The 12,253-nt window shown below is 42.2% G+C and overlaps 1 protein-coding gene across 2 annotated transcripts in view; it reads right to left on the bottom strand.

The window, feature by feature from the left end:
- ILRUN (inflammation and lipid regulator with UBA-like and NBR1-like domains) overlaps nt 1-12,247 on the bottom strand; it is a gene marked incomplete in the record, with an annotated part of 119,891 nt that extends 107,644 nt beyond the window's left edge. For both annotated transcript variants that reach the window (XM_027770210.1, XM_027770209.1), the window contains 1 exon segment: nt 12,059-12,247. In XM_027770210.1, coding sequence (XP_027626011.1) covers nt 12,059-12,216 — 158 coding nt within the window.
- Nucleotides 12,248-12,253: the final 6 nt, after the last annotated feature.

Genomic DNA, 12,253 nt, shown 5'->3' with positions numbered 1-12,253 from the left:
AACTACAAAGCAAGGAAAGCCAAAGACTGACAGGAGCCAACAAAAGTGGGGAGCAGCCGTTGGCATACTGGCTATGTCGATGGGACTCCCACGTAGTTGACCGTGGTTCGTGTCGCGGGTCGCAGACCCGGTGGCTTAAAATTCATGCCGGGTGCGTGTGCATGCATGCCCAGGATCTCAAGAGGAGGATGGAGGAGAAGGGATTGCGGCGTGGCCATCTCCCCTGGGGGGTGATCTCTCACTTTGTCTCTCTGTCTCTGTCTGTCTGATAAGCGCACACGCCCTATAGCAAAAACCTCTTAAAAAAAAAAAAAAAAGGCAAAAAGAAAAGTAGGGGCAGAACCTTCACTAAGAACATGGCCCTGCTGACAACTTGATCTGGGGCGTCTAGCCTTCGCAACTCTAAGAAAAGTAATTCCTATTATTTTAAGCCACCTAGCTGTGTTATTTGTTATGGCAGACCCAGGAAACTCATACAGTGTATGAGACACAGTGATTAGAAATAGACTGCCGTTGAGACTAGCATATGGCCAATGGTTGCATTGCTAGACTCCCACATTATTGATTGCAGTTTGAGTCCTGGACCCTGTGGCCGGAGGGACCAGCGGATGGCATGGTCTCCCACGTAGTCAACCATGCACAGTTCAAGTCCTGGACCCAGCGGCTTAAAACTTACACTGGGCACATGTGCATATAATGCCCAAAATCCTGAGAGGAGAATGGAGGAGAAGGGATTGTGTGGGAAGGCATGGCCATCACCCCTGGAAGCTGATTTCTTGCTTTCTGTCTCTCTGGCAGCCTCTAGCAAAAATCAATTTAAAAAAAACAAACAAAAACACAGACTGTTTATGTTTGAATCCCATTTTTACTCACATGACTTTAGGTTGTCATTTAACTTCTCTTGAGCCTTTCCCTTCTCTGAAAATGAGGACAACAGTATTTATTTCCTAAAAAATTCTGTAAGCATTAAATTAGACTGGCCTTGAGGCCAGCAAGTGGAATGGTGATTAAAGCACTGGACTCCCACACGGCTGAGCACAGTTCAAGTCCCAGACCTGATGGCTCACTTTCTCACTTCTCTTCTTTCTCTCTCTTGTCAAATTAAGAAATAACAAAAACAAATAAAATTAAGTAAATATCTTTTTTTAAATTAGGATTGACCCCAAAGTGAAGCAGTTACTGCTGCACAGAAGAAGCTGGACCCCCATATGGTCAACTAGGGCTTGTATCCTAGGCCTATTAGTTTAAAAAGCACGCCTGATGCACACAGGTGCCTAGGATCCTAATGGAACAAAGAGTAGGAGATAAAAGGATTGTAGTATGACAATCTTTCTGTTTTTCTGTGTCACATGTACACACACCCCATAGCAAAAATTTCTCCAAAATAAATAAATAAAATTTACTTTAGAGGCAGCCCAAGACATGGAGGTTAAGGCAGCTGGATCCTACGTGGCCAGCTGCATGGACTGAGTACCAGATCTGGCAGCTGCGTATCCCAGACACTGAGCACAGCATAGTAACTCATGTGTGAATGCTCAGAAATACTGTACAGACCCAAAGCTCAAAATACGACTATTTGTTTTTAAAAGTGAGTCACTTAAAACCTAGTACACAGTAGGGATAAGCCTCCAAATTTGGGAATAAATTGTTCCCTGGCCCAAGACATGGATTAATTCTGGCAAATCATTAGAATACCATTTGCTAGATTAATTACCCTTCCAATAAATAAAAAAATGTATTAGTTCTATCTGTACAAGGTGATTTAATAACAATTAAACCTCTTAATGAGTTTCAGTCCTGTCTTGTGTCCCTAAAAAGTTCAACTTATAAATTATGTTCTCTAAAAATATCACATAAACTCAGATGAGCTTACTACTAAATAGTTTACTTCTCCTTTTAGAGAGAGAGTTTTGCTGTAAGACGTGTGCACTCACCACACCAGAGAGACAGAGCAGGAAATCACCCCCAAGGGGTATAGCTAAACCATAATCCCTTCTCCATTCTACTCCTGGGATTTTGGGCACTCACACACACAGTTCCAGTCTGAGTTTCAGGACTCCAAGTCCAGGACTAGAACGAAACAGGCTACGTGAGAATCCAGTGCCTTAACCACTAATCTACCTACTGGCCCCAACAGTTTACTTCTTAACACAGCAAAATTTTAAGTCTTTGATTTTTGCTATAGTCGTGAGCACTCACCAGAGAGACAGAAAAGTGAGAAATCGCCCCCCAGAGGGGATGGCTGCCACAATTCCTTCTCCTCCAGTCTCCTCTCGGGATTTTGGGCACACATGCACATGCACTCAAGTGTGAATTTTAAGCCACTGGATCCAGGACTTGAACCACGGTCAACTATGTGGGAGTCCAGTGACATAAACATTATGCCATCTACTGGTCCCAACAAAACTTAAGTCTTAGTAAAATCACTAAATATAATTATTGAGTAAGAGTCTGTTGCTTAATACAGAGAAGGAATCTTACTTTTTTTAAGTAACCAAAGTAAACCACTGCATTAATTTTATTATTTTATTTATTTTTTAATAAATACGTATTTACTTTTATTTATTCATCAATTTATTTTAATTTGACCAGAGAGAGACACGGGGGGTGGGGGGGGGGAGTGAGAAAGCAAGCCGCCAGGTCTGGGACTCGAACCATGGTCAGCCATATGGGAGTGTTCAGTGCCTTAACCACCATGCCACCTGCTGGTCCTCACTTCATTAATTTTAAAAATATAAGTCTATTAGGTCACCAAGAAGGTTGTAACGTATTTTCCTATGTTCTTCTATGCAAAAATGCTTCATGATTTTCCCGGCAACACAATACTTGATCAGCCTATCCAAGCACTTTGACAACTAAATTCAGTGTCTGCTGAAGCATATGCACTATAAGGGCCTTGGGACTCAAGTACTCTTGAAAGAAAGATGAATTATTTATAGCAACAATCACTGCTGTTAAAATTTTATATAATTTTATATACATACACACATATATATACACATGCATAGAAAATTTTATATATATATAAAATTATTATACATGTATAGAAGAAAGTGTTAGCAGAGTTATATCTGGAAAAGGAATGTAATTTTTGCTTTTCAGTTTTCATCCAGAGGTTACAAATTGGTGGCCCAAGGACTACAATCTGGCTACAGATGTGCTTTGTATTTTGGCCCATGGCATTTTAAGAATACTTGAATTAGTTGTCAACATTTGAAAAGCAGAACATTTTCCCAAAAAATATGTATTTCTGACTTCTCTTGAAATAATTAAAAAATCTAACACTGGGCCCTCAGTCCAGCATAGCAAGATCTGACATAAGGTATTGGACATCCTCTTTATAAAAGGCAAAGACAGGTCAAAAGGTGGTATGGAGGTTAAGATGCTGGATCCGAATGTATAGCTGCACATTTTGAGTCCTGGACCCAGCGGCTTGAAAATCACACCATGTGTGTGCCCTAAACTCTAAGACACTGGAAGAGAAGGGATTATGCATGGCCATTCCCTGCCCCCAGGGGCTTTCTTACTTTCCCTCTCTCTGTCTCTCTGGCAAGCAAAAACACACTATAGTAAAAACCTAAATAAACAAATCATAATAGGAATAAATTTTTAAAAGAGCAGATGGGGGGGAGAAAATTGGAAGCAACTTCTTAATGGGTACAGATTCCTTCTAGAGTGATGAGAGTTTTAAAAATAGAGGTGGTGGTTGCACAACATTGTGAATGCACTAAATTGTTCACTTTTAAGAAAGTTCATTTTATATATTTTACCTCAATTTTTTAAAAAACCAACAATATTTCAGACCAAAAATGAAAACACACTCCCTTCTCTTGTCACTCCCAATCATATCAAGCCAAGCGAATCTTCTAGAGCGGCCTCTGCTCCACTTGTTCCTTCCTGGTTTTTCTCAGGAAATTCCCTCTAACGGCAGGAAGCTGCTTTCCATCAATTCTAATCCTCTAATTATTTTAAAACTTAATTTCTTGGGGCCGGCAGGTAGCATGGTGCTTAAGGGCACTGGACTCCCACGTGGATGACCATGGTTCTTGTCCCGGACCTGGTGGCTTTCTCTCTCTGGTCAAATTAAAATAAAGTTAAATAATAAACTTCTTCTAAAAAAAAATAACACTTAACTTCTTAACCTAAGAAAGCAACTTGCCCATTGCAGTCATTCAACCAATGATTCACGAATCATTGGTTCTATTAGATTCAGTCCACTCACACCAGCTCTGAAACTTCGCTCAGATAACTCAGCATTGATACTGGAATGCTTGCTCCTCGTTATCCTGCAACTTTTCTGACAGTTTTGAGGCAGAGAGCATATTAAGACAAGGGCTATCTTCTGCTCTGAAATTCCACTAATTGCTAGGGTTCTATCCAAAACACATCTGCTTAAATACTGCCATGTTTTTTTGTTGTTGTTATGTGCCACATGAACTTTCTGTGTGGGAATGGGAAAAGAGGTATGATAAAGAAACTATCTCTGGGGACCAGCAAGTGGCATGGTGGTTAAGGTGCTAGACTCACTTATGGCCAGCAATGGTTCAAGTCCTGGACCTGGCAGGTTGCTTTCTCGCTTTCCCTTTCCATCTCTCTCTATGGTCAATTTAAAAAATAACAACAAGTAAAATTGAATAAATAAAAAAGAAACCATCTCTGCCTACCCTGGTTATAATGGCAATTATCAATAGTTCTAAACTTTAACTATGATTAAAAATCCAAGTCCTACCAGGGCGCTTCAAATAATGGGAAATGGAATTTAAAATATAAAAGTATAAGTTTATTTTGGTGCAAAAAATTTTGAATCCCATGCACAGTTTCTTCATAATTTGCATCTCTTATTAACTTTTTAAAAACACCTGGTATAGTAACAGCAAAAAGCTTTCTGCAGGACAGCAATGTACTTTTTACTGTTCTTTTTTTCCTTTTTAAGATTTTTTTTGCAGGGGGATCAGCAGTCAACATAATGGCTGTGTTGCTGGACTCCCATGTAGTCAACCATGGTTCAAGTCTCGGACCAGGTGGCTTAAACTCATGCTGGGCACATGTGCGTGCATGCCCAGAATCCCGAAAGGAGAATGGAGGATAGCCATCCCCTCGGGGGGTGATTTCTCGCTTTCTGTTTCTCTATCTCTGTCTTTTCAGGTGGCGTGGTGGTTAAAGCACTGGACACTCCCACATGGCCAACCATGGTTCGAGTCCAGGACCTGGTGGCTTGCTTTCTCACTTTCCTTCTCTTTTTGTATCTGTCTTTCTCTGGTCAAGTTTGAATAAATTAAATTAAATGAATGAATAAAGGTTTTTTTTGTTTTTTTTTTTTGTTTTTTGGTGGTTTTTTTTTTTTTGCCATAGTGCACATGTGCTCACTGAAGTGAGAGATCACCCTGCAGAGGGAATGGCCACACCAGATCCCTTCCCTTCTACTCTCTCAGGATTTGGGGCACACACACATGCCTGACATGTCAAGCCAGGCCCAGGCATTGAACCACAGCCGGCCATGTGGGAGTCAATACCTTAACCACCACACCAAATGCTGACCCCTTCACTATGTTCCTTTAAAACTAAAATAAACCAGCGCCAGCAAGGAACATGGTGGTTAAGGCACCAGACTCCCACAGGGCTGTTCACAGTTCGAGTCCCAGACCTGGTGGCATGAAAAGCATGCCGGGCGTATGTGCAATATGCCCAAAATCCCATGAGAAGAAAAAAATTGCAGTATGGCCCTGCCCCCTGCAGGGGTGTTTTCTCTCACTGACTCTCTCTCTCCAGCAAGCACAAGTGCTCTATGGCAAAAGCCTTTTTTAAAAAAATAAAAAAATAAAAGGGAACCAGCAGTTAGTGTAATGGCTATGTCGCTGGACTCCCACGTAGTCGACCGCGGTTCGCATCTCGGACCTGGTGGCTTGAAACTCACGCCGGCCACGTGTGCATGCGTGCCCAGGGTCCCGAGAGGAGAACGGAGGAGAAGGGATTGCGGCATGACCATCCCCCCTGGGGGGGGTGATTTCTCGCTTTCTGTCTCTATGTCTCTCTGTCTGGCGAGTGCACACGCCCTATAGCGAAAACCTCTCCAAAAAAAAATAAATAAAATTTTAAAAAAATAAAAAAGGCTAAACACACAATAGTGCATGATACTCTATCACTGTTATTCAAGCCTTCCCTATCCTCTTTCTAAAACTATTCCGCACATTTTTTTTGAGTTTTGAGGGGGTTTTTTTGTGTGCTATAGGGCATGTGTGCTCGCCAGACAGACAGAGAGACAGAAAGCGAGAAATCAACCCCCGAGGGGGTGTGCACACACAATCCCTTCTCCTCCGTTTTCCTCTCGGGATCCTGGGCACGCAAGCACACGCGGCCGGCGTGAGTTTCAAGTCACCGGGTCCAGGACGCGAACCATGGTCGACTACGTGGGAGTCCAGCAACACAGCCATTACGCTAACTGCTGGTCCCTATTCTGCACATTTTTTAAGGAAACCAGTATTTATATCAAATTTTAGTCTCTACTATAAAATCGTTTTTTTCTAGATTCATGAAGATAAACCAGAGAGTAAATAAGAAACTCATTTAGCATGAGAGTGACTAAGAAATGGATCAGCGGACCAGCAGCTAGTGTAATGGCTATGTTGCTGGACTCCCACGTAGTCAACCGTGGTTTGAGGCCCAGCCCCGGTGGCTTAAAACCCGCCAGGCACGTGTGCATGCGTGCCTAAGATCCCAAGAAGAGAAAGGAGGAAAAGGGATTGTGGTGTGGCCACCCCCCTCGCAAGGTGATTTCTCGCTTTCTGTGTCTATGTCTCTGTCTTTCTGGCGAGCGCACATGCCTTATAGCAAAAACCTCTCCAAAAAAAAGAAATAGATCAGGAACAGGCAGATGAGGCACTATGAGATCATACAAACGATTTTCACATCCAGATTCTGATTTCATTTCATTGCTTTGTGATACTTTTATCTAGTACAGTGTCTATCAGGATGCCTCTGACAAAATTCAGAAAGTGAGCAGGACACTATCTTACAAGAATGTTTTTTCCCAGGGCCACCAGGTGGCATGGTGGTTAAAGGTGCTGGACTCCCACATGGCCAACCACAGTTCAAGTCCCAGACCTGATGACTTGCTTTCTCACTTTCTCTCTCTCACTCACTCACTCTGTCCCTCTCTGGTCAAAAGAAAACAAATAAGTAAATGGATTAATAAAGTTAAATAAAATAATTCATTTAAAAAAATGTTTTTCCCAACTTACTGTTCTTAAAAAAAGGGAAAAAAATCTGTCCCTTTCATAGTGAATCCATGTGCTATTCCAAAACATACACTCTGCTCCTGGAAGATACCTGGAGGCCACCTAGGATGTTACAACATTAAAACTGCACAACACTAGCCTAATGAATAAGAGGAAGAGAAATAACATTGTCCATATGCTAGTAAAAAATATTCTATCTAGGGGCCAGCAGATGGCGTAGTGGTTATATCGCAGGACTCCTACATGGCCAACCATGGTTAGAGTACCAGACAAGGTGGCTTAAAACTCACGTCAAGTTTGTGTGTGTTTCCAAGATCCCAGGAGGAGAATGAAGAAGAAAGGATTGTGGCATGGCCATCTCCCCTGTCACTTCCCCTTTCACTGTCTCTGTCTCTAGTGATCACACAAGCCCTAAGGCAAAAACCTCTTAAAAAAAAAAAAAAAACTTATTAATACTATACAGAGAAATAAGGCTAGTACTAAACCCTAAGTTCGCGTCCTCTAAAAACTTGGAAGTGTATTACAACTGCTAAAGAAAAACTCACTTTGAACACATAAATAGAAACAATTAACTCTGAGGGCCAGAATGAGTGTAAATTATTAATAGTACCCACACTGTACATTAAAAATTAGTCAAAATGGTAAATTTCATGTGCGTTTTACCACAATTTTTTAAAAATCATATATAATATCTACCCCAAATCCTGCTGGTTTCCCCTGAAAAATAAACCAATTAGGCTACACTAAAGGACATAAACCCATTAAATTGAACATTTTTACATTTAAACAGTTAAAAACTTTCAGTGATTTGAATAGATGCTTTCTGACATCTTTAAGAAGGTGTTTACTAGATATTCTCCATCTCCAAGAAGGACATAAGCAAATGAAAAAAACTTACATTGCAACAAGGGAGATTTAGTTTTGACATAATTCTAACCAGAAAAGTAATTAAAGAGTACAGTAAGGTTTCATGCAAATTTCTGTACTTAAGGAACAGGACAAATATTAGATCATTGGGAAAGTCATGACATATTTTTCTATGCAAAATGAGTGAGTTATGACTTCACTGACACCCCAACAGTTATTCTGGAAGGGTTAGGTACAATTCTCAGAAAAGTTGGAATAAGATAGAGAATTTTTTAAACCATTTCCCAGTTTTAGAATTCCACATTTTATAGTTATAGCCCAACGGTGTTTCTGCAAGACATTCCACTTAAAGAAAGTTATACTTGGGGCCAGCAGGAGGTGTGGTGGCTAAGAGTGCAGGACTCCCACAAGGCAGACCACAGTACGAGTCCAAGATCTGGAGGCTTGCTTTCTCACTCCCCACACCGCCACTCCGGCTATCTCTCTCTCTCGCTCACTCAGTCCCTCTGTGGTCAAATTAAACTAAAGAAAGTTATACTAATCTACAAGTCATTTTAATTTGGCTTCAGTTCTCAAGTTTACTTTTTGTCATACCATTTATTCAATTTATGTACTCGCTTAGGAACTGAAAACGATTAATTTTGTTAAAAGTCAGTTCCACTAATATCTAGCAGCATGGCTGCCAGGTCAGACATAAACACTATGAAAATGCTCAAATGAAAACAATACTGGGTTCTAAATTAAACAAACAGAAAATATCTACACAATTTTGTCAACCTAGACAAAAATAATCTGGGTTAAAAGAGCAATTTTTTAGACTAAAACATTCCATTTAGTCAGGTTTTCAGTAGTGACAACAATAAACAGGATTTTACTTTTGAAAACAAATGCATAGGGCCAGCAGGTGGCATGGTGGTTATGGTGCTGAATACCCACATGGCAGACCATGGTTCAAGGCCTGGACCTGACAGCTTGAAAAATCACTCCAGGAGCTTTTGTATGCGTACCCAAAATCCTAGGAGAATGGAGACAGGATTGCGGCATGGCCATCCCCGCTGTGGGGTGATTTCTCACATTCTCTCTTTGGCGAGTACATGTACCCTACAGTAAAAACCTTAATTAGAAAAAAGAACACACTCTTCCACTTGGGTTTCATTTTAGAAGTCTTCTGGTCATCATTTTTAAATAATGATTTTTAACTTACTAAATTATTTCTAACAGTCAGCAGACAACTGAATAGTGGTTATTTATTACAACTCAAAAGAAGCACTTATGATGTCGTAGGAAGGTTAACTATCTCCACTCCACTAGATTAATCACTACAGCAAGTTGAGAGACTTCATAGAGACTACTTCAACAGCTGCCAAAGTTAAATATTAAATGACACTTAACACATTTCCAGACATTTACTTCAGCAACACAAATATTTTGACCAAGTATGTATGTGTGTGTGTGTGCATATGTGTGTGCATATATATAAAACTAGATTTTATTAATTATAATAGGCACTTTAAAAAAAAATCTGTCAATATAAATTTAGCCAGGTGAACATAATATTGGGTTACAACACTAACTAGCTTTCCTAAGAAAGAAAAGAACAAGCCTTCCTGCTTTCACTTCTTTTCAGTCCATAAATGATTTTTCATTTTATAATCAAAGATTACAAGGAAACAGGCCACAGCCAAAAAGCAAGGTAACAAGACGTAAAAGTTGAATTATCACTTAACTGTCAGGATTCCTAAGAGGCCAGTAACTTCCAAGTGCTTTAAAACCAGAACCTATTTTTTAATGGCTCTCTTACTCCTTTGCTCAGAACTGTATCTTGCTTAACACAGTAACAACGTGTTATCAGTATAAATGCTACTCCATCTTTTGGAACTTATTAGTTTTTCATAAGGAAAAAAACTCAGAATTATTATAATCCAACTGTATTTGTAGGTAATTTTTTCTTACCCACACTAGGCTTCACCTACTGCTCACTTCTCATAGCACCTCAAAATAATCAATCTTAGATGTTAAACATGCATCTCAAGCACATAAATATAAAATTCATTATACTCGTTTTGTAGCTATAATAACTACACTAAAAACACTTTATACTCTAAAAAACTCAAAGCTTATTAGGACAATGGTTAAATGGTCTGATTCACAAGGGGGTGGGGAGAAATAATGATCTTCCCCTACTAAACTGGCAACAACAACCTGCCAAGTTTCCTACGCTAAACTAGTGTAAACAAGGAAGAAAAAGAACTGGGGATGGGAAGCAGGCAGGCAAGAGAACAACTGTCCTCAAGTTAAAACTTTACTTCTCAATTTCACCAGGGTGATAGCTCTTCTGGGTGTGTTAGCCCCTGTCATTCTCTATTTAAACACCCTAGATTGGTGGTGTGCAAAATAGAGGAGGTCACATTCCCTGCCAGAGACCATGTGGACATAAAAGGTACAAGTGGAGATCACAAACGCTTATTTAATTCTAAAAACGATCTCCTGTATCCAATGTCCCAAAGAGTTTGCTAAACATCCAGAAATTCTATTCCACCCGTGCTGTAATAGTTGGCTTCAGAGATAAAATAGTAAGACCCACCAAACATGCTGCATAGAAAAGAAAAATGTACACATCACCTTCCGTGCAGCCACAGCTACGAGCCTCCTAGGAACAGATGAGCATCATAGGGAACAGGGCTAGGTGAGGAGAAGCGGGATTAAACACTGGATTTCCAGCCTCTTGGCTGGTATCGCTTGAGGTATTCAGCAGACATGGAATAAAGGGGAAGTTGGTTGTGCAAGTGATGCCAAAAGAAACAAGATTCCACATGTCAGGAGACTGAATGCCCAACACAGAGTAAAGGGCACTCACCTCATTGCTTCTGGTCCAAAGAAAGATTAGTTGCTTCACCTGAAATCCTTTCAAAGGAAGTCTAATGGTCTCCAGCCCTCACCCGGAGTGAACTCAACCACCTCCTCAGAGAACAAGAGGAAGGCTTACTTATCAAAAATAACAAGTGCTACTTTCAAAGCCAAAAAAACTCTTACTCTATGTGAACTGCGATAATCTTCTGCCCCAACTGCGTCTTCCAACAAGGTGACTACAAGCCAAAAAACATTTGGTTCCCTGCCTAAGTCAAGTTCTCCGTTTTCCCAATGTCCACTAACCCAGTCTTCTTTCAGATAAGCCCTTCTCCATTCCCAGTATTCTGGACACCTTCCTCAAAGATGCCCAGCTGAAGCCCTCTGCCCTGGGCTGCAGTCCCTCCAGAAAGCTGGCTCTCCCCAAGTCCTTCTTCCCCTTTCCCCTTTGAAGGTTTTCCCCAGGTCCTGACCCGACCCCACTCCTCCCTGGCACAGCTCTTTGGAAAGTCATCTCCCTCACCATACTCACTTGTCTTCCCTCCACAACATTCTTCCCTCTTCCCTACCTATCTCAGATGGAGACAGACACACAGACACACACACCTTCTATTCTCAGCTCCTAACTCCGATCCCTCCCGAGCCCCAGGCTCTCCACGGCCCCTATCCTGCCCAAGCGTTTCCCCGCAACCCCGTCATCTTCAACCCCTAACTCCAAACTCCTGTCTTTTTCCCCTTCCCCAAAGCCAAATTTCCTGTCCTTTCTGCTCAGCCAACACTGTACCCTCTTCCTTCCAGGTCTACAGCTCCTGAGCCTCCATGCCCAACCTTTTCCCCTTTTGGCGGGTTTGTTGGCCTCTGGTTCTCCGGACACCCTCAGGGAGGACCCCCCCCATCGCTACTCCGCCCCTCCTGCCTCTCTAGCACGGCTTAGCCCCCAAATTTCTCCCCAGGTATGCCGCGGGACTTCCCCACTCGCCCTGCCCGCCCCAGAAAAGGGGTGCCCGTCAGTGCCCGCCCGGCCCGCCCTGCCGCCAGGCTCGAGTGTCCCTTCGCTTCCCTCGGGGCCCGAGGCCGCCGCCAGCGTTGGCGCGGCGGGGCCGGCTCACCAGTTGGTCATGTCCAGGAAGAAGGCGCAGCCGGCCGGGTTCAGCTGGAAGCCCAGCAGCCTTTGGAACTCGGAGATGAGCACGTCCTTGTCGGTGGTGCCCAGGCAGCTGAACTTCTGCATCAGCTCCGGGTCCAGGTCCACGTCCATGCCCTCCATGGCGGGGGCCGGACACACGCTCCTCCGCCTCCTCACA

The sequence above is a fragment of the Tupaia chinensis genome, unplaced genomic scaffold, assembly GCF_000334495.1.
Source record: "Tupaia chinensis unplaced genomic scaffold, TupChi_1.0 Scaffold000116_1, whole genome shotgun sequence".
NCBI classification, from domain to species: Eukaryota; Metazoa; Chordata; class Mammalia; order Scandentia; family Tupaiidae; genus Tupaia; species Tupaia belangeri.
The sequence above is the reverse complement of the archived record's forward strand: the minus strand, read 5'-3'. Positions and strand labels throughout refer to the sequence as shown.